The sequence below is a fragment of the Procambarus clarkii genome, chromosome 20 (genome assembly GCF_040958095.1).
Source record: "Procambarus clarkii isolate CNS0578487 chromosome 20, FALCON_Pclarkii_2.0, whole genome shotgun sequence".
Lineage (NCBI taxonomy): Eukaryota > Metazoa > Arthropoda > Malacostraca > Decapoda > Cambaridae > Procambarus > Procambarus clarkii.
This window is the reverse complement of record NC_091169.1, coordinates 34,083,535-34,107,013: the sequence shown is the minus strand read 5'-3', so window position 1 is coordinate 34,107,013 and position 23,479 is coordinate 34,083,535. Positions and strand designations below refer to the sequence as shown.

The window sequence follows — 23,479 nt, the reverse complement described above, 5'->3', positions numbered from 1 at the left end:
CTAAACTATTACAACCTATGCTGGACTCACGGAAATATTCCTTCACAATGGCAGACCAGTATTATTCTTCCGTTCCTTAAACCAGGAAAAGACCCATCTCAACCTACGTCATACAGACCTATTTCCCTACTATCATGTCTCAGTAAAGTCATGGAAAGACTAGTACATCCTCGCCTCCAATGGTACCTAGAGTATAATAATAATATGCCGTCACTCCAAGCTGGATTTCGACCGCAATGCTCCACACTCGATCAAATACTCTGCCTTGAACATGAAATCCGCACCTCCCTCAGAAGCAGCAAATTTTGTATTGTTCTCTACTTAGACCTGAAAGGAGCTTTTGATAGTATTCCTCATACTTGCCTCCTCGCAAAGCTTGCGCGTTTAGGCGTACAGGGAAGATTACTTTTATGGTTAAAATCCTGTCTTACGAACAGGACCTCTAAAGTCTATATACTAGGCGAGTTTTCCGATGACATCCCAATACAAACGGGTGTCCCACAAGGCTCCATACTAAGCCCAACCCTTTTTGCTGCATTCTTAGCAGATTTGCCTAACACCCATCCTGTTCACCTCTCGGTGTACGCCGACGACTTAACATTGTATTATTCAGACACTGTCCTACCTAATACAGTCTCAACAATGCAAACAGCACTTGACCACCTCATAGATTGGACACAACAATGGGGCCTTCAAGTTAGTACTACCAATACCTATTATCAAATTTTCACTAAAAAAAGATTTGCTCATCTACCCACCCTCACAATACACAACACTCCCATCCAACTCGTACAAGAACATAAATACCTTGGCATGCACTTAGACTCGCCCTCACTTACCTGGAAAGCACACATTCAACACCTTAAACAGACGACACAACCCCGACTCGCCATACTGAAAGCCCTCACTGGCACCACCTGGGGAGCACACCATAAAATCCTGCTCCGTTTCTATACAACCTACATTCGCAGCCAACTAGACTATTGTTGCCAAGCATATGTGTCGGCTGCACCTACTAACCTACAGAGCCTAGAGGTCATTCAAAACAATGCCATGTGACTTATATGTGGCGCAATACGTTCCACTCCTATCCTCGGTCTTTACGGGGAAACGGGCCTCACAAGCCTAGCTACCAGACGAGACATAATGTGTGCCAACTATCTGTCACTCTGTACCACTGCTCACCAGACACACCCATACAGAAAAAAAATTAACCCAACAGTTAACCCATATATCCCCCGCTTCCCAACAAATCACTCTCAACCTTTCCTCACACGGGCTATAAATAACCTCAATATAGACCTCTTTCTACTCCAAAACTCGGAAACCCAACTTACTGTTCCCCCTATTCCACCTTGGCTTTATACAACTCCTAATACAGCAATACAACTCGAAGACAACATTCCTAAGTCTGCACCAAACTCAGCCATAGCCTCAATCTTTCTCTCAACAATGAAAAATTACTACCCAAATACCACAGCGATTTATACAGATGGATCTTGCATCATCATGAACAACGTACCCTCGGTCACTAGCGCTGTATGGATACCGGAATACCATCTCAAGCAGGGATGGCGATTACCAAACCAACTATCTGTTTTCACAGCTGAATTATATGCCTTATATCAAGCTCTCCAAATAATCACAACATTACCAATCGGGACATATACAATCTGCAGTGACTCCAAGAGTGCGATTCAAGCAATTACATACTCTTCAACAACGTGCAAGGAGTTTGTTTACCCATGTCTTCAACTTCTTCATGAACATCGATTAAACGGTTATGATACCTCTATCCAATGGGTCCCAGCGCATTGTGGTATTCTCCATAATGAACTAATAGATCAACTAGCCAAAGCAATGCACAACACACCTCACATTACCCGTCACCCAATTCCCCATGTTGCACGTAAAGGAGCCTTCAAAAATGCCATCACCCAAGATTTTGCGACGAAATGGAAAACGTCATGCTCACCCTTATACTATGGGTCCATAAAAAAGAAATGGGAAACTTGGAAACATGTCAGATATAAAAGCAGAGAAATTGATATAGCGATGACCAGATTAAGGCTGGGACACACCAAACTAGCAGCACACAGCTCTAAGTACAGAACAGACATCAACAAACTCTGCATCCACTGTCAGGTGCCTGAAACAGTCGAACACTATCTCCTTCACTGCTTCCGACATTATAGTGCCAGAGTAAATCTCAAACAAGTACTTATTTCACTTAAAATACCCTTTACCATTGAGCATATATTAGGAGGCGGTGAACACTCGTTACAAGAAAAATACCAAATAGTCAGAGCACTGGCTAAATATCTACAGTCGACCAACAAACTGGGTCACATCTGACCCGCGCCACTTTTATACCTGGCGCCATCAACAGCTAAACACAGAAAACAACTGCCTCGTCGCAGCACCATGGATCAGCTGACGCCGTAAACACAACACACCGCCCTACGTGCGGCAAGTCTCCCTCTAACACACACCTCTGTTTTAGTCGCCGCTCCTCTGTCTACAGCACAACGCAACAAGCACTTTTGAAACTCTTATCATCGTCAACATAAACGCCTCTACCAACATCTGTACTGGTGCAGTCATCGGAAGACAAACCCTTCATACAAACTGCACCTACTATCAAGAAAAAGAAGACGCCTGGTTTAACCTTGAGGCCGAGCGGACGTCTGGCAACCTCCTCCACCTGGGTGCCGCCTGATCACGTCTTGTTATCGCGTTTTGGCTTTGCTACTGCCGTTTGACATCCCTTTTCAGCAGTCCGATTGTACGACGCCTGGCGCTCATATCGCCTTGGGTCACAGGATTGTTGATAGATTTTTTTTTTGAAGTGTACTGGCTGGTTCTCCAGGCGGGGTGACGGTGTTCAGGGGCCGGCTTGGCCGAGAGGTGCCGGGGGTTGGCGGGTCTTGGTGGGCTTCTGGTGTGCTCTCAGTCGTGGTGGGCGGCTGGCTTCTGCTCTGCCGGGGGACGCTGGATAACTTTTTGCGTTTTAGTTGGGGGCAGAGTTTTGGTTTTGCTACCTGGTGTTCTCTGTGTGGGGCGGGGCCGGTGCTTGTCACCCTGAGAGACTACTGGGGCTCCCCAATCATGTGCCTGACTGTGCGTTTATTTGCCGTATGGCATATTAGTTTCTAGTGATTGGCGTCACTCGTTTTGCGATTTGGCTTGGCGTTCCACCTCTCCTGGCTTCGCGAGTCACCCTTAACGGGTACGCCGGGGCGCATCCGATCCCACGATCGTCGTCGCCCCTAAATCAACAACAACAACGACAGAAGAGTCTTCCAGAGAACTGTGATACTAGTCTTGCACGATAGACATACTCTATCCCAAGAGATCTACAACAACAATACCTCTACAACCACAGGAACACCAGTATCCGTCTTACCAAGTATTTTTGTATAAATTTGGCCGGTTTATTCATAAATAGGTTAGATGGTTATAATGTGAGTGAAAACCCACCAACACATAAGTACTCAGCTCTACACACACATATTATATGTCATATCTGTAATTATATGTTTAGAGAAATATTATATTATTAATTCTTTAAACTCGGCAGGTAATTGTGATTTGGAGTTACAAGAAGCTGAGCAGACAGTTGACCCTCAATATAAGATTATTACCTAGCTGTACACCAAGCTTTGTAGGCCTCCAGACAGCCGCCATTACGTAGCACTCAGAGGCACAGAGCCACACCCAATTTTGATGCTACAATTACACAGCCTTAGCAGGCCCCATCAACAATAACAGCTAAGCCCCCCTTTTCGTACAATATTGTAGACATAGTATTAGTAATTATAAATTCATTATTGCTATAATAATAGTAGTATGTGGTATGATTTATAATTTATATATTGAAGATTAGGTAAACAATTTGTGGTTTATGAAGGAGCCATCTCAAAGTGGTTTAGGCTGCAAATTGTCCCCCCAATTATGTGAGATAAATTCAGGCAGCTGAATCAGTACATACAGTCCACTCACTTACTTTCTTACTTAATTACTTACATGCTTAGTTAACTAACTTATTACTAAGAACTAAGAAAAATAATCAAATAAATTATCATATTAAAGTCAATTAAAAATAAGTAAAAATATATTAGTATTTACAGAATTAATTTAAAGCTGCTAGGATTTTTCCACAGAGGCTCTTGTATAGGTGGGGCAGGGGAGCCCCCTGGTATGGTGGGTGGCAGAGTACCCCAAGTATAGGGGGGGCAGGGTAGCTCTGGTATAAGGGGGGTAGCCCTGGTATAGAAGTGGCAGGGTAGCCCTGGTATAGGGGTCGGGCAGGGTAGCCCTAGTATTGGGGTGGTTGGGTAGCCCTGGAGTAGGGTGGGAGTGTATTCACCTAGTTGGGCTTGCGGGGGTTGAGCCCGGCCTGCCTCTCAACTGTAAATCAACTGTTTCTACTACTACTATTTTTTATTTTTTTTTTCCACACCACACACACACACACCCAAGGAAGCAGCCCGTGACAGCTGACTAACTTCCAGGTACCTGGAAATCAAATCATCTCAAGATAACTACCTATTTACTGCTAGGTAACAGGGGCATAGGGTGAAAGAAACTCTGCCCATCGTTTCTCGCCGGCGCCCGGAATCGAACCCGGGACCATAGGATCACGTGCTAACGTGCTGTCCGCTCGGCCACCGGCTCCCCAAAGTGTGGCCTTGGTGTAGGGTGGAAAGGGTCGCCCTGCTATAAAGGGGCAGGGTAGCCCTGGTATTGGGGGAGGGCAGGGAAGCGCTAGTGTAGGGGGGCAGAGTAGATCTGGTAGAGGGAGGGCAGAGTAGACCTCGTACAGGGAGGGCAGGGTTGCTCTTTTATAGGGGTAGCAGGGTAGCTCTGGTATAGTGAGGGCGAGGTAGCCCTGGAATAGGGGATGGCTAGGTAGCCCAGGTATAGGGGAAAGGGTAGTCTTGGTACAGGGGAGCAGAGAATCCCTGGTAAAGGGAGGGGGGGTTGGGTTACCCTTTGAATTGGAGGTAGCAGAGAAACTCTGGTATAAGGGGGGGGGGCAGGGACACCATGGTATTGGGGGAGAGGGTATCCCTGGAATTGGAGGTAGCAGAGAAACCCAGATATAGAGGGACACGGTAGCCCTCGTATAGGGAGTGGCTGGGTAGCTCTGGTAAAAGGGGACAGGCTAGCAAAGGTATAGGGAGGGCAGGGTAGCTCAGGAATAGGAGGGGCAGCGTAGCCCTTGTATTCGGGGTGGGGGGCACGATAGCCTTGGAATTGGAGGTGGCAGAGTAGCGTTTGTATAGGGGGGCAGGGTAGCCCTCGTATAGGGGATAGCTGGGTTGCCTGGTATATGGGATGGCAGGGTAGCCCTCGTAAAAGGGGTGCAGGGTAGCCCTGGTATACGGGGGTGACAGGGTAGCCCTGGTATTGGGGTGATAGGGTAGCCCTGGTATTGGGGTGATAGGGTAGCCCTGGTATAGAAGGGTCAGGGTTATCTTCTCTTGAAGTTATCTTGAAATGATTTCAGAGCATAACGTCCCCGAGGCTCGGTCCTAAGCCAGGCCTTATCTAGTAGGCAATGTAGTCTTGGAATAGGGTGAAGAAAGGTAGCCCTTGAATAAGGGGGCAGGGTAGCCCTCCAAAGGATACCTGATCAACCAGGCTGTGACTCATACGTCAGGCTGCGAGCAGCCGCGTCCAACAGCCTGGTTGATCAGTCCGGCAACCAGGAGGCCTGGTCGACGACCGGGCCGCGGGGACGCTAAGCCCCGGAAGCACCTCAAGGTAGCCCTGGCATAGGGGGTGGCAGAGTAATCCTGGTATAGGGTGGTGGGCAGGGTAGCCCTGGTATTGGGGTGGCTGGGTAGCCCTGGTGTACGGTGGACAGGGTAGCCCTGATATAGGGGGGCAGGGGTGCCCTAGAATAGGAGGCCAGGCAAGCCATGGTATAGCGAAAGCAAGATAGCCCTGGTATAGGGGGGTTGCAGTGTAGCCCTCGTATAGGGGAACAGAGTAGCCTTGGTAAGGGGGGGGGGCGGGTAACCCTGGTAAAAGGGACGGTGCAGCCCTTGTATAAGGGGGAGCAGGTTAGACCTGGTATAGGGGGTGGTAGGGTAGCCCTGTTATATGGGGGTGGCAAGGGTAACCCTGGTATAGGGAGTGGCAGGAATGCCCTCGCATAGGGGAGCAGGGTACACCTTGTATAGGAAGGGCTGAGGAGCCATCATTTGGGGGGGGATGCAGGGTAGCCCTGGTATAGAGGGGGGTAGGGTAGCCCCAGTAAAGGAGGCAGGTTAGCCCTGGTAAAGTACGGGTCAGGGTAACTCTGGCAAAGGAGGAGCAGGGTATCCCTGGAATAGGAAGTAGCAGGGTTGTCTTGGTAAAGGCTGGACAGGATGGTACTGGTATAGGGGGCAGGGGAGCCGTGGTATATGGGGGGCTGGGTATTCCTCGTATAGGGGTGGCAGTGTAGCCCTGGTATAGGAGGGGAGAGAAGGGTAGCCCAGGAATAGGAGGGGAGAGAAGGGTAGCCCAGGCATATTAGGGGGGGAAGGGTAGCTCTGGTATAGGGGGCAGGGTAGTCTTGGTATAAGGAGGCAAGGTAACCCTAGTATTTTGAGTGGCGGAGTAGCCCTGGTATAGGGGGGAGGGTAGTCCTGGTTTAGGGGGGCAAGGTAGCCCTGGTAAAGGAGGCAGGATAATCCTGGCTTAGTGGGGGCTGAGGTAGCACTGGTATTGAGGGTCAGGGTAGCTGTGGTATAGAGGAGCAAAGTAGCCCTGGTATAAGGGGACAGAGAAGCCTTCGTTTAGGGGGGCAGGGTAGCCCTGGTAAAGGGGAAGGAAAGTTAGCCCTAGTATACGTGGGGAATTGTAGCCCTGGTATACGTGTGGAATTGTAGCCCTGGTATACGTGGGGAATTGTAGCCCTGGTATAGGGGGCTGGGTAGAACTGGTAAAAGGGGGGGGGGGAAGGCAAGAATTAACATAAAGGGGCAGGGAAGCCCTAGTATACAAGGGGGGCTTGGTATCCCTGGTATAGGGGGTAGGCAGTGAAGCACGGTTATAATGGGCCCGGTCATCCTTGGTATAGGGGGAGCAGAATAACAGTGGTAAAGGGGACCAGTGTTGATCTGTTAAAGAGGGCAGGGGTAGCCTTGGTATGGAGGAGCATGGTAATCTTGGTACAAGGGGTGGCAGGGTAGTTCTGGTACAAGAGGGCAGGGTAGCCCTGGTATAACGGCTGGGCAACCCTGGTATTGGGGGGCAGGGTAAACCTGGTATAAGTGCTGGCAGGGTAGCCCTGGTTTAGGAGGGACAGGGAAGTGTTACGGCCCTACTGGGACGCAACCGGGTTCTTCTCTGATGGTAGTAGAGTTTAGGAATCCGGCCCCAAGTTAGTAGAGGCTTTCAAGGGGTGTGTTCAGTAATGCAAGTCAAAGCTATCAAGGAAGGTACATTGAAGACAAATGTTCTAATTTATATATATATATATATTATATATATATTCCCACCACCGTAATTTAAAGTCATAAAAGGGAATTATTACTACACAATGTACAATGAGGTCTCCCTCTCTAAAGACGCTCAACTCTTGGCGATGCTTCTTCTGGGTAGAGCTGGTCTCTGCTTTCGTGGCTCACGATGAATCCACGATAACTCTACGACGAATCTACCCTGGCCACAGGCCAGCCAAATCACAGTCCCACTGGGTGCCCCGTCGTGATGGCCTTCAACCACAATCCAGACTGTAGCTGGCAGGTACCGGTCAGCCTCGATGTCAGGCCACTCCACAACTAATACTAGGGTTGCGAGCCCTAGGCAGGAGCCTCGCGTGACCCGCTGATCACTCTCCTCATTAAGCACCACAGTGGCTAGGCGCTTCCACCAGCCAGCCCTGGATAAGACGATTCCCAACACTGCCACGCCTCAGACAGGCTATTACACTCTCAACAGAGTTCGTCTGGGGGTGGCTCACAGCTTCTTCAAAGCAGACTGGTGAAGAGACCTTGGCTGCCTTGGGTAGACTGCTCCATCGTCCAACACAGCAGTCCCAGGTCGACTCTGCAATCAGACACGTCATTAATACTGGGACGCTTCACTCACAAGCTTAGACAGAAACGTCCACCTCTTCACTCCATAGATGGCGTTCACTATCTAAGCACTACCTCACCAGAGGTCAGCAACGGCTACGTCGCGAGTCGACTAGGACAGGAATCCAGCACTTATTGCTGGCCTATCCTGTCACCACTAGATGGTGTCGTCCATTTGGAGTGGGTTTCAGGAGCAGACTTACAGATGGCGTTGTCGTCACTGCTCCGTGCTCCGACGCTGGACTCGGGTCCGTAACAGGAAGACCTAGAATAGGGAGTGGCAGGGTAGTCCTGGTATAAGGCGGGGTAGCCCTGGCATAGTAGGAGGCTGGGTAGCTTTGGTATAGGGGCCAGGGAATCCCTGGTAAAGAGGGTGGCATGGTAGTCGTGGTAAAGGTGGGCAGGGTAGCCCTGGAATACGAGAAAGGAGGCAGGGTATCTCTATAATAGGGTGGAGCAGGGTAGCCCTGTTATAAGGAGGCAGGTTAGCCCTGGAATAGAAGGGACAGGGTAGCAATGGTAAAAGGGACCAGAGTAGCCCTGGTAAATTGGGAGGCAGGATAGCCATGATATAGGGGATGCAGCGTAGTGCACTTGTAGGGGGCAGGGTAAACCTGGGATTAGGGGGAAAGAGTAGCTCTGGCATAGGGGGGTGTGGGGAAATCTGGCTCCAGAATACTAATAATAATGATGATTAAATTTCGAAGAACCACTCCCTTTATGGGAGAACTAAATAAATTATATAAACTAAATAAATCAGAGAACCAGTGCCTATGGATCTCCAATAATAAATAACACAGGATGCTCTGAGATGCTAGATAATGTAATGTGATTAATCATAAGAATATTAGAGTAATGAACTGTAGAATTATAATTAACATTATAGAGCCAAATCCCTCCACATTCTTTTGGGGGGTATTCTATAATGCTTGTAGATAATTCACTGCAAATTACTGCAATATCAATATGAGTTATTAGTTTTAGCATATATGTGGAAATATGTATTAGTTATGAAATGTAGAAATAATAATGCATATCAATGAGTAAATCAAGTATATAATATAATTAATATGCAAATAAATGGAAATTTATTGACTCTCAATACGAAAAGGACACTATCTACATATTAAGACTGGTAAAATTATCTGCGGTGATAGAGGAATGTAGAATGCGTCCAATCTCTAAACCACGTTGGGACCAGCACGGACATAGTAATCCTTGGGAAATGTGATCATGGGGACAGTCACACGCCTCCTCAGTTGAATTACACCACGCTGAAATAAATAATTTCCATAATTTCCACTCGAAACTAGTATTCACGTATTTAAACACAAGATCTAAAAAAATTGGAGAGGATGGAAGCAGCACTTACATGTGTGGTTTATATCGCCTACAGCATCACGACATTGCACCTGCATTAGTAAAATATTTCTGAGCTCAACAATAAAACTAGGAGGTAAAATACCAGCCGATATTGGTGTCAGTGAACTGGCTAAGCTGTGCCCTCGATCTGAAGCTCGGAGAAGTAAGGACGCTTGTAGAATTGGAAGATTTGGTTGGGCTACTTCGGAACACCTTGCTCCCAGTAGATCAAAAATGGCGAGAGTCGCTTTCCTCCCCCCTTCCCTCTCGGGTACACGCATGTGCAAAAGCTCCCAGTAGGGGCCCTGAGCATAACTTATATTATTCATTTAATTCTAAATAGGAAAGGAAAGGGTATGATGAATATTTATGTCATAAATAAATGTGTTATACGGTATTATATTTTCTCATAGGGCAAGTCGGTTAATTCAGACCGCGCAAATTAAACGAGAAAGACTTAAATGAAGAATAATTTGTATTATAATATTATTCAATGGAACAGCTATCTAGCTGGATAAATGATTTCCAGTAGACCGTAATATACTAAATGAAGTAAACTCATTAATAAATAATTATCCTTAATAATGGAAAGTAAATAAGTGGACTCGATTTGGGTCTACATATATGTGGAAATTATTGCCTGTGGCAGGCTTGGTAGCACGACCCCATAAATACTAGGAAAAATTTGGCGGAATTGCGTTGCAATAGGATATAAATTGATATTGATAAACTATTGATTAGTAGTGTTAGTAAATTATAATTATTAACACAAAGATGATTTATCAGTGTTAAATGAGAAATAAGTGTTGGATATTTCCAACATAACTCCGGGGGCAGAAATTACAGGTTGTAGTTCATTGTTAAGTGCTGACGTACCTGTTCCTCTTCCTGAAGTTATATTCTTATGTTAGTAGGTTAGTATGTAAATAACGGATGTCCCGGATCTGTGTGACAAGTATAATCTGTTGTCACAGATACATCTATGTAATGATTTATGTATTATTCTTTTGTCTCTTTGAGATGAAGGACTTACTAAATCTACAGTGAAGTCAATGTCTAGGGTTGCAGTGACGTGTAACTAATTGAGTTACTAGACACTAACTGATCCCTGGAGACTCAAAAATCACATCAACTTCAAACAAGGAATTCTATGTGTTCAATGCAAAATTAAGTTTAGCCTAAGGTGTAGCACTAGCTGGACAAGTATTTTAAGCTATGCTATAATAATAACTAAGTTCCTAACCTAGCTAAATTCTATATAAAGTAGAGAACTGAGTATATGGGTATCAGTCTATAAATGTAGTCTGTGGTATGCTTTAGTGAGCACAGATTCAACTTGTATTCAGCTGACCCTAACTAATGTTTCGCTAATCTACCTAAGTAGAGGGTAAATGCGAATTATGTATATTAGGCTACAGTGCTATAACCCTCTGGAGGTATAACTAAACACATATATCAACCTAAAGATTCTGAATGAGCAGCAGACCTGCTCAGTTTATGCACATCATGTTACAGTACTTTAACTCTCTGGAGGTATAACAAAGTCCATGATAACGGATGAGAATTAGTTTATTCTGTTATGAGAAACAATTTGTTTCACTACTGATAGTCTTCTGGTAAATGTTCACTTACAGGCTATTGCAAAGTTCAATTTTGTTTGTACTAAGATACTTCTTCAAACTGGTTTCTAAGGTTGCTTATGGGTAGAAACTAGAAATGAGAATGAGATCAAACAAACTAATACAACCCCTACAGGTGTACCACATTAAGTGGATTATTAATTCCTAGTCCAGACAACTTGGTATAAATGCAGTCTTCTCTAGAAGACTTACCCTAAGGTATAATAAATGCAATGAGATATGATGAGGATTGAATGTGGTCAATTATTACTGTCGAGAATAGTTCTGGGTCTGCAATGGGGTCAGTGACATTTGTTACTGTGACGTGAACCGGTTTAGGCTACTTGTCACTGATTTAGACTCATAGAAACTTTCTCAGCTAAAATTAATTGTAACAGACTCAATCTTTTCTAATTAATATTGGTTGTCAGCTGGCATAGGTTTCTTCAGGTTTAGGACTCTACCCATAAGTAAGTAGCCTCCTGTGGACTTTAACAGGTTTATTCCCTGTTGTCTGGTTGTTCCAGTAATGAACTGATAATTATGGTCTGCCCCTACTAATAGACCTACATTGGTAAGGTGCTCGGATGTTATCTTGGTGTCAGCCAGTTTAATTCTATTTTTCTGCAAACATTTGGCTGTGTTTCCTAGACCTTTGCCATTTAGGTCAAATGGGATGTGGTGAACTACTATGGCCTGGACAGGTCGGAAACAACCGCCTAGGCGTACTAGTGGTTGTATTACTTCTTATTCTTGAGGTCCAGTATCTGCTACGAATTCTGCTATGTTCAATATCACGTTACACAAGGGTTTAAGTTTCAACTTGTCAGCTGCTAGTTGAGTGATGAACGTTGTTACGGCCCTCTCGGGTCGCAACTGGGTTCTTACTCTGATGTTGTTAGAGGAAGGGTATCCGGCCCCAAGCCAGTAGTGGCTTTCAAGGGATGTGATCCGTAACGCAAGTAAATTAAAAGGGGAAGAGAAAGAAAGGCAAAAACTTAAGATTATAATTAACACCTTCACCAATAAATATATATATAAGAAGATTACACGGGGGGGGGGGGGGTATAAACACTGCACAGGGGTATTATTTACACTGTCGTCTTCTTCTGAAGACTCTGGATCTTCTCGGTGCCAAGTTCTCGGTGCTCTCGTGGCCTCACGACGAATCCTTCGAAAAGCTGAGTCTACCCCGGCCACAGGCTAGCCAAAACACAGTTCCACTGGGGGCACCGCCGTGGAGGCCGTCAACCACAAGTCCAGCAGACAGCTGGCAGGTTCCGGATCAGCAACGCTGGTCAGGCCACTCCACGAGCGATACTAGGGTAGCGCCCTAGTCAGGAGCCTCGTGTGATACCACAGATCACTCTCCTGTCCACAATACCCCAGTGGGTAAGCGTCTCCACCAGTCAGTCTCGGGTATGACAATCCTCAACTGCCGCTTCACAGGCAGGGTAACACCACAGTGTTCATCCGGGAGGCGACTCACAGCAGCGGCAGCAAAACACTTGGTGTCGAGACGGCTGCCTTGGGTAGACTGATCCAACCTCCATTACAGCAGTCCCAGGTCAACTCTGTAATCAGACATGTCATCAGTAACAGGGACACACTAAAGCACCTCACTTACAGGCTCAGACCCAAACGCCCACCTATCCACTCCATAGATGGCGTTGTCGTCTGAGCACCACCTCACCAGAGGTCAGCAGCAGCTGTGTTGTGAGCTGAACAGGATTGGAAACTGGCCCTCGTGGCCAGTACACCTCGTCCTCACCAGGTGTCGTCGTCCATTTGGAGGGGGTTTCGGGAGCTGACCCACAGATGGCGCGGTCGTCACTGCTCCGTGCTCGGACGCTGGATCCGGGTCCGTAACAAACGTTCTTTGTTGTCCCTGGTCGAATAGACCTCGTGTAATGATTCTGGATTTCTTGTTATTCAATTGTAGTTCTGCAGTAGGTAATGTGACATTATTATTAGACTTAGTATTAAGCACCTTAACCGCTTATCGTACCTTACAGCGCAGCAAAGTGGTGGAAGTGTCCTGTTCCACTTGGAGTTTAGGCGATTTGGGGATCAACTCCACACAATGCAGAATGATGTTGATGCAGGCGATGAGTCTCAGTAACGTGTCAGAAGTATGTTGACCAGACCACGCACACTAGAAAGTGAAGGCACGACGACGTTTCGGTCCGTGCTGGTTAGCTCCATCGACTTGAGAATGGTTCAGAACGTCCCTTCACCTTTTAGTGCGTGGTCTGGTCAGCAATGATGTTGATCCTGGTGGCACATGTTGAATATGCGTAATGAGGTCGTGCAGGTATTAGGATCATGTTGCAACAAGCACCTAGTGCACTTGTGCAATTCCTTGCGGCGCTTTATCCTAGTAACGCGATCAGGAAAGGTTTGGCACTGATGAATGATATGATTCTCTTGACAGAATAGACAGCATCTCTCTCCTGTAGTAGATGCAGGATTCATAGCTTTGGGTGAGGTATGGACTACAGGTTTAGAAGGGCTGAGTGGATGAGCATCCATGCTGTTATTTTTTCGCACCTTGGAGCACTACTTGAGGGGATTTTCTATCTCTCTCTGGGTTTTGAATACTTTGATTTAGTATGCTTGCACAGTGCAGCATGATGCTGGCCCCTTCGACACCTATTGAATGTGTTCAATGGGGTCTCACAGCTGGTTGCATTATGCGGATTGAGACACCTGGTACATCTGTGTAGCTGTTTGAGTCGTCTGACTCGGGTGTCTCTGTTAGGATAACTTGTACTTGTACATATGAGGAATGATCTTGATGGCAAAACAAACATAACCCTTGGCTTACAACCCGTTTAAGGGACACCGGTTTAGATGAAACTGCAACTACAGGTTGTGAGGGCTTTGCTGCTTGCATATGCTTGCTGTTTTGTTTCTTAGGAGTACTTGTTGTACTCTTAGGTCTCACTGATAAATCAGTGTTCGACCTGTTAATGATAAATGAATTATTAGTACCCATATTACATAAAGACAGTGTTATTTTAGGAGGTTCAGTTAATGAATCTGATATGGGTACATTTTCTGTAGAATTGGTGTAGGCTTCATCAAGCTCCTGGTTTGCTTGTCTCTTCTTCACGACTAAATGCAAACCTTCTATGATAACCTGCATAGTCAGGATGGTATTTTCTTGATGAAATAAGTTCAATAACTGGCATACGAGCTTTATTATAGTCCTTTCTTTATCCTTAAGACAATCACTATTCTGATTCAAAGTTACTGATTCAGTTTCAGCTTCAGCTTCAGTTTCCTCCTTAGGTTCATTTTGGAGGCATAATGGTTCATTAGCCTTCTGTAGTGAGTTTTCTAAATCCATAGAACCTGTGGATAAATGTTCAGAAAACTGTTCAGTTTCTATTGATGCAGTGTTGGGTGAAGCTGTATTAGATGAGACTGTTGAGAATGAAGGTTCAACCTCATAAGATTCCAGATCATCAATTTCACCTGATGAACTGGGTGCTTGATCTTGTTGAAGCATGCTTTTATAGTAACCTAACTCGAACTGAATATCTTTTTCATAGTTGGTCAGTTCTGAGAAGATTAGCTTCCTCTTGCCAGCTTCAATACCACTGTCAAGAAGCTGGTTTCTGTAAGACTTGTTCATTCTCTTCACTTGGGCAAAATTTTGTTCTAAGACTTGGAATTTAATTTTCAGCTGATTATGATCAACTGGTGACTTTCGTGTATTTGCTCATACATACGTGGAGCAGGTACGGTTGTTGTTAGCCTAATATCCAATTTCTTAGTAAGGTTATATTATTCTACCCCGCGTAGAGGTTAGTTTACCTACCTAACAGTAAATAATTAATATTTGAGTACTACTTTGGTGTCTCTACAGAATTTTCCTAGGCTTAGCTCATCATAATCAGCGTTGGATGGGTAGTGACACTTCAGTAGCACTCAAAATGTACACAGTAAATTATAATAAGATAGGGTAAACATACTTCGTGTAAATTAATGATAAGTCCTAACCCTCATTTGTGTTTACACAATAATAAATGTTGACTAGATTGTACTGTCTAGTAAAATTGCTAGTCAACTAGTAATCCTACCTAACTAGGTTGGCTAAGAATAGTGAGTTAGGCTAGAGTTGTACACATTTTAGTACAATTCCAGTCTAAATGTTACTTCTATGAGTTGGCATAGAATACAACAATGCTAATGGTGCAGATTCAGGATAGTGCTATGTTTTTTATTTTTTATAATTTTTTATTTATATAGAGTATATAGAAGTGATTATATAACAAGTATCCTACTACTATGAATGATTATATGTGTGTGGCAGATATTCTCCGTATGGCAGATATGCTACCATAAATTCTATGTAAGTGGCAGATATGCTGTCCTAAATTCTATGATTATATCCTAGCACCTAATAATAATACTTAATTAAAGTGTATAATGATATCAGGGATGTTAAGTGATTAATGAATTGTAGATAGCCTAATTTCTGGCTATATTCTACTAGTTATACTCGTTCTTAATTATAGTCTAGTTCTCTAGACTATCTAAGTTCAAATGACCATAGAGGATGTTAGTCTGAGAACCAGTGTAAATTGTTAATGTTAAATATTTTTCAACCGGTACGAAGCTGACCAAAAAGGATGTGGGGAAATCTGATTCCAGAATACTAATAATAATGATGATTAAATTTCGAAGGACCACTCCCTTTGTGGGAGAAATAAATTAATTTATTATTATTAACATCTTTATTGACAAAATTAATTACAATTTTGCCTAATCTGAGGATTTTGATAGTCTTAATAAAGTGAGGATAATGCTGGTATTCACTGTCACGCAGGACAGTGTCATACATAAGACAATATATTTAAACTGTAGGCTGAAGCACATACATATCATGGTTACAATCAATGTTTTAATGTATGGATATGTGAAAACAACTTTCTATTGTGCACTGCCACACAAGGGCAGGGATGGGTTCATAAGTGATGCAGCTTAGAAGTAATATAAATAAAAATTGTTCTTCATTGTTTAAAATGGATAGGCAAATTTGAGATAAATTGTTAGGATGTCGTCCAGAACACCTGAGTCAATAAAATAGTTACACAGTTGTGGTACAAGAGGCCAGGAGGTCTAAAGTCCTTTACGGTTTCACATTCAACAGTATAGTGTTCTAGTGAATGCATTAAAGGTTTATCACAGAGTTTACAATCTGAGTATTCTAGTAGTGGCTCAGCCTCACTAACCTGCCAGATGTGTCTATAGCCAAGGCGAATTCGCGCAATGACTACATCATATTGCCTGGTTCGGTTACTGTGCTGACCATGCAAATACCTATTATTACAAAACTTGTCATAACTTTTAATACTACAGCTTTCAGGTAAGATTTCTTACCTGATAATTCAGATTTCTTCTAAATCTGAATTAATTTCTTTAATTTGTTTGTTTCTAATAATTGCATTAGATAGTCCAAAGTCATAATCAATGTTTTATTTCCTGCAAGCCTCATTTTCCAATCGATCTACAAAGTCATGTTTTCCAACTCCAACATGGGATGGGACCCACACAAATCTTATCATTTGCAAAAATTACATTCCATTTAATATTACAAGCTACTTCCGACATACATTGTGATGAGTTATTTAAGGACTACAGAGCACTTTTAGAGTCACAGAAAATAACTCCACCACCATTGAGCTTAAGGTATTCAGTGGCTAGATAAATGCCCAATAGGTCGGTCTGTGTCGTGCTTGCCCAGTTGTTCAATCTCTGTGTACTAGACATGATTATTTAATTCCCTATATATACTGCACATGCACAACCTGTTCTATCAGTGCCTAACTGCACAGAACCATCAGTAAAGGCATAGGATTCAGTCGGTTTGAGAATTTGAAGATGACTGTCAATTGCTTCTAATGTTATACATCTCAAAATGTCAGTGTTATACATTTGTTTTACACTGATAGGGGTATAATGTAGAGAGACCTCCACATCTTTCCAATGGGGAATATAGTGAACAGTTTTATCAGGGTTAAGAGACACATTCAGTTTCAGAAGATTATAAGCACAACAACTGAGCCACACACTGTAGGGAGCTTTTTGCGGCGGATTGAGGGAACAGTCAGAATTGTTTAGAATGGATCTCAATTTAATTTGAATAGAGCTGGGGGACCATTATTTTTCAAAGTTTTGGCGCAAAACATAGTACTAAGTAGAACTATTCTTTCGTAAATGGAAGGTAAGTTTAGTTCCTTTCTCATGTTAACAATTCTGACAGTTCTAAGACAACTCAGGATGATGCGCATGGCATCATTCTGTACTACATCTAGGCCTTGTAATTGTTTAGGAGAAATAGTAAGAAGATGCAAGGCATAATAATCAACAACAGATCGTATAAAGGCAATATAAAAACTACGAGCATATTTTATGTTAATGCCAAATCCTTTGCCAACAAGAATTGGAGTTAAATTTGTTAAATTTAAATAAATTAATTGTATAAATTGAATAAATCAGAGAACCAGTGCCTATGGATCTCCAATAATAAATAATACAGGATGCTCTGAGATGCTAGATAATGTAATGTGATTAATCATAAGAATATTAGAGTAATGGACTGTAGAATAATAATTAAAATTATAGAACCATATCCCTCCACATTCTTTGGGGGGTATTCTATAATGCTTGTAGATAATTCCCTACAAATTACTATAATATGAATATGAGTTATTAGTTATAGAATATATGTGAAATATGTATTAGTTATGAAATGTAGAAATAATATTGCACATCAATGAGTAAATCAAGTATATAATATAATTAATATGCAAATAAATGGAAATAATTCATTGACTCTCAATACGGAAAGGACACTATCTACATATTAGGACTGGTAAAATTCTCTGCTGTGACAGAGGAACGTAGAATGCATCCAATCACTATAGCACGTTGGGACCAGCCCGGAGATAGTTATCCTTGGGACATGTGATCATGGGGACAGTCACACGCCTCCTCAGTTGAATTACACCACGCTGAAATAAATAACTTCAATAATTTCCACTCGAAACTAGTATTCATGCATTTAAACACAAGATCTAAAACAATTGAAGGGATGGAAGCAGCACTTACATGTGTGGTTTATATCACCTACAGCATCACGACATAGCACCTGCATTACTAAATATTACTGAGCTCAACAATAAAATTATGAGGTAAAATGCCTGCCGAAATTGGTGTCAGTGAGTTGGGTAAGCTGCGCCCTCAATCTGAAACCCGGAGAAGTACGGATGCTTGTAGAATTGGAAGATTTGGTTGGGCTACTTCGGAACACCTTGCTCCCAGTAGATCAAAAATTGCGAGAGTCGCTTTCCTCCCCCTTCCCTCTCGGGTACACGCATGCGCAAAAGCTCCCAGTAAGGGCTCTGAGCATAAATTATATTATTCATTTAATTCTAAATCGGGAAGGAACTGGGTAGGACGAATATTTATGTCATAAATAAATGTGTTATACGGTAATGTATATTCTCATTGGGAAAGTCGGGTAATTCAGAATAATTTGTATTATAATATCACTGGAACAGCTATCTAGCTGAATAAATGATTTCCAGTAAACAGTAATTTACTAAATGTAGTAAACTTATTAATAAATGATTATCCTTAATAAAGGAAAGTAAATAAGTGGACTCGATTTGGGTCTACATATATATGGAAATTATTGTCTGTGGCAGGCTTGGTAGCACGACCCCATAAACACTAGGAAAGATTTGTGGCAATTGCGTCGCAATAGGATATAAATTGATATTAATAAACTACTGATTAGTAGTGTTAGTAAATTATAATTATTGGCACAAAGATGATTTATCAGTGTTAAATGAGAAATAAGTGGTGGATATTTCCAACGGGGGGGGGGGGGGGGGGAGTGGAATCCCTGGCATAGGGCGGGCAGGGTAAACTTGGTATAGGGGGTGGCAGGGTAAACTTGATATAGGGGGTGGCAGGGTAGCCCTGGTAAAGGGGGCAGGATAGCCCTGGTATAATGAGAGGGGGGCAGGGTAGATCAGGTATTGTAAGTGGCAGAGTAGCCCTGGAATAGGTGAAATAGGTAGCCTTCGTATTGGGGATGACAGGGTAGCCCTGGTATAGGTTGGCAGGGTAGCCCTGATATAGGTTGGCAGGGTAGCCCTGGTATAGGGGGGCATGATAGCCTTGGTATAGGGGGCATGATAGCCTTGGTATAGGTGGGCAGGGTAGCCCTGGTATACGGGACAGGGTAGCCCCTGGTATAGGGGGCATGATAGCCCTGGTATAGGGGGCATGATAGCCCTGGTATAGGGGGCATGATAGCCCTGGTATAGGGGGCATGATAGCCCTGGTATAGGGGGCATGATAGCCCTGGTATAGGGGGGGGCAGGGTAGCCGTGGTATGGGGAAGCAGGGTGGCCTTGGACCTCTCAATGGTACATTCAGCGTCTGCCATCTGTGCCACAGTGAGGACCTGTGTCACAGGTGCTGGCTCCTGCCATCTGTGCCACAGTGAGGACCTGTGTCACAGCTGCTAGGTCCTTCCATCTGTGTCACAGTGAGGACCTGTGTCACAGGTGCTGGCTCCTTCCATCTGTGCCACAGTGAGGACCTGTGTCACAGCTGCTAGGTCCTTCCATCTGTGTCACAGTGAGGACCTGTGGCACAGCTGCTGGGTCCTTCCATCTGTGTCACAATGAGGACCTGTGGCACAGTGGCTGTTTACAGGTGACACAGTCAGTAGTGTATTAAGTGAGCAATTCCTCGCAGGTACAGAGTGCGAGGCGACCTTCAGTGACCTGGTGAATGGTACGTACCTGGCCACGGTGAGTTACGAGGGTGAGGTGCCGACCTCAGTCACCACACAGTTCACGGTGGAGGACGGTGATGTTAACAACGGTGAGTACCTGCTTAATACCAGGGAGGGTGTGTGTGTACCCGCCTAATATCTGGTAGTGTGTGTGTGTTTGTACCGCCCATTACATGGGGGGGGGCGGGATTTGTATATACCTGCCTAGATCCAGGGAGGGTGTGTGTGTGTGTGTATCTGCCTAGTACCGGGGAGGGTATTATATACCTGCCTAGTACAAGGTAGGGTATGTATGTACCTGCCAAGTATTGGGGAGGGTATGTCTGTACCTAACTAGTACCAGGGAGGGTATGTATGTATGTATGTATCTGCCTAGTACCAGGGAAGGTATGCTTGTACCTGACTTGTGCCAGGGAAGGTACGCTTGTACCTGCCTAGTGCCAGGGAGGGTATGTATGTACCTGGCTAGTACCAGGGAGGCTGTGTTAAGCAACTGTTGTGGATTGCATCTCGAAAAGTTTGTCTTGGTTTTGAGGATCGTTGATAAGTCTAATAGCTTTCCTGTTTCCAACGAGAGGAAACCAAATGGCTCCTGACTATAGGTGACGCTGAGATGGTGGGGAAGGGGGGTGGGGGGGGGCAGCCCAATAATATCGTCTTGATGGGGTTCTGGGAGTTCTTCTACTCTCCCAAGCCCGGCCCGAGGCAAGGCTTGACTTGTGATAACTTGGTCCAACAGACCGTTGCTTGGAGCTTCCCACAGGCTATAACGCCCTTTATTGTGGGTCAAAAGCTGCCAACTGGTGATGGCTCTGCCGCCATTCTCCACTACAGTGTGTTCGCTGCCCTTCCAAGACATCGGGGGAGCGTGCTTGATGGTGGAGACGCTGGGCTCGGGCACCTGGGCCGAGATGAACAACTTTTGTCATCAAGTAGGCGGCCAGCTGGTCAAGATAGACGGTGGAGACGCCTTCTTCAGTATCGTCACGTTTATCATCGACAATGGTGAGTGTGTTACTGCTGAGTCTGTGAAAAGGAATCATTGGTGAGTGTGTGGGGGAGAAGGCATCATTGGTGAGTGTGTGGGAGAGAAGGCATCATTGGTGAGTGTGTGGGGGAGAAGGCATCATTGGTGAGTGTGTGGGGGAGAAGGCATCATTGGTGAGTGTGTGGGGGAGAAGGCATCATTGGTGAGTGTGTGGGGGAGAAGGCATCATTGGTGAGTGTGTGGGGGAGAAGGCATCATTGGTGAGTGTGTGGGGGAGACGGCATCATTGGTGAGTGTGTGGGAGAGAAGGCATCATTGGTGAGTGTGTGGGGGAGAAGGCATCATTGGTGAGTGTGTGGGAGAGAAGGCATCATTGGTGAGTGTGTGGGAGAGAAGGCATCATTGGTGAGTGTGTGGGGGAGAAGGCATCATTGGTGAGTGTGTGGGGGAGAAGGCATCATTGGTGAGTGTGTGGGAGAGAAGGCATCATTGGTGAGTGTGTGGGGGAGAAGGCATCATTGGTGAGTGTGTGGGGGAGAAGGCATCATTGGTGAGTGTGTGGGGGAGAAGGCATCATTGGTGAGTGTGTGGGAGAGAAGGCATCATTGGTGAGTGTGTGGGGGAGAAGGCATCATTGGTGAGTGTGTGGGGGAGAAGGCATCATTGGTGAGTGTGTGGGAGAGAAGGCATCATTGGTGAGTGTGTGGGGGAGAAGGCATCATTGGTGAGTGTGTGGGGGAGAAGGCATCATTGGTGAGTGTGTGGGAGAGAAGGCATCATTGGTGAGTGTGTGGGGGAGAAGGCATCATTGGTGAGTGTGTGGGGGAGAAGGCATCATTGGTGAGTGTGTGGGAGAGAAGGCATCATTGGTGAGTGTGTGGGGGAGAAGGCATCATTGGTGAGTGTGTGGGGGAGAAGGCATCATTGGTGAGTGTGTGGGAGAGAAGGCATCATTGGTGAGTGTGTGGGGGAGAAGGCATCATTGGTGAGTGTGTGGGGGAGAAGGCATCATTGGTGAGTGTGTGGGAGAGAAGGCATCATTGGTGAGTGTGTGGGAGAGAAGGCATCATTGGTGAGTGTGTGGGAGAGAAGGCATCATTGGTGAGTGTGTGGGGGAGAAGGCATCATTGGTGAGTGTGCGGGGGAGAAGGCATCATTGGTGAGTGTGTGGGAGAGAAGGCATCATTGGTGAGTGTGTGGGAGAGAAGGCATCATTGGTGAGTGTGTGGGGGAGAAGGCATCATTGGTGAGTGTGTGGGGGAGAAGGCATCATTGGTGAGTGTGTGGGGGAGAAGGCATCATTGGTGAGTGTGTGGGGGAGAAGGCATCATTGGTGAGTGTGTGGGAGAGAAGGCATCATTGGTGAGTGTGTGGGAGAGAAGGCATCACTGGTGAGTGTGTGGGGGAGAAGGCATCATTGGTGAGTGTGTGGGAGAGAAGGCATCATTGGTGAGTGTGTGGGAGAGAAGGCATCATTGGTGAGTGTGTGGGAGAGAAGGCATCATTGGTGAGTGTGTGGGAGAGAAGGCATCATTATGGTGAGTGTGTGGGGGAGAAGGCATCATTGATGAGTGTGTGGGGGAGAAGGCATCATTGGTGAGTGTGTGGGAGAGAAGGCATCATTGGTGAGTGTGTGAGGGAGAAGGCATCATTGGTGAGTGTGTGAGGGAGAAGGCATCATTGGTGAGTGTGTGGGAGAGAAGGCATCATTGGTGAGTGTGTGGGAGAGAAGGCATCATTGGTGAGTGTGTGGGAGAGAAGGCATCATTGGTGAGTGTGTGGGAGAGAAGGCATCATTGGTGAGTGTGTGGGAGAGAAGGCATCATTGGTGAGTGTGTGGGAGAGAAGGCATCACTGGTGAGTGTGTGGGGGAGAAGGCATCATTGGTGAGTGTGTGGGAGAGAAGGCATCATTGGTGAGTGTGTGGGAGAGAAGGCATCATTGGTGAGTGTGTGGGAGAGAAGGCATCATTGGTGAGTGTGTGGGGGAGAAGGCATCATTGGTGAGTGTGTGGGGGAGAAGGCATCATTGGTGAGTGTGTGGGGGAGAAGGCATCATTGGTGAGTGTGTGGGGGAGAAGGCATCATTGGTGAGTGTGTGGGGGAGAAGGCATCATTGGTGAGTGTGTGGGAGAGAAGGCATCATTGGTGAGTGTGTGGGAGAGAAGGCATCACTGGTGAGTGTGTGGGGGAGAAGGCATCATTGGTGAGTGTGTGGGAGAGAAGGCATCATTGGTGAGTGTGTGGGAGAGAAGGCATCATTGGTGAGTGTGTGGGAGAGAAGGCATCATTGGTGAGTGTGTGGGAGAGAAGGCATCATTGGTGAGTGTGTGGGGGAGAAGGCATCATTGGTGAGTGTGTGGGGGAGAAGGCATCATTGGTGAGTGTGTGGGAGAGAAGGCATCATTGGTGAGTGTGTGAGGGAGAAGGCATCATTGGTGAGTGTGTGAGGGAGAAGGCATCATTGGTGAGTGTGTGGGAGAGAAGGCATCATTGGTGAGTGTGTGGGAGAGAAGGCATCATTGGTGAGTGTGTGGGAGAGAAGGCATCATTGGTGAGTGTGTGGGAGAGAAGGCATCATTGGTGAGTGTGTGGGAGAGAAGGCATCATTG

The 23,479-nt window shown here is 45.4% G+C and overlaps 1 protein-coding gene across 6 annotated transcripts in view; it reads left to right on the top strand.

The window, feature by feature from the left end:
* LOC123755283 (uncharacterized) overlaps positions 1 to 23,479 on the top strand; it is a 127,101-nt gene that overhangs the window by 97,901 nt on the left and 5,721 nt on the right. For all 6 annotated transcript variants that reach the window (XM_045737743.2, XM_045737742.2, XM_045737741.2 and 3 more), the window contains 2 exons: positions 19,841 to 19,969; positions 20,715 to 20,885. In XM_045737743.2, coding sequence (XP_045593699.2) covers positions 19,841 to 19,969; positions 20,715 to 20,885 — 300 coding nt within the window. The remainder of the gene's footprint in view (positions 1 to 19,840; positions 19,970 to 20,714; positions 20,886 to 23,479) is intronic.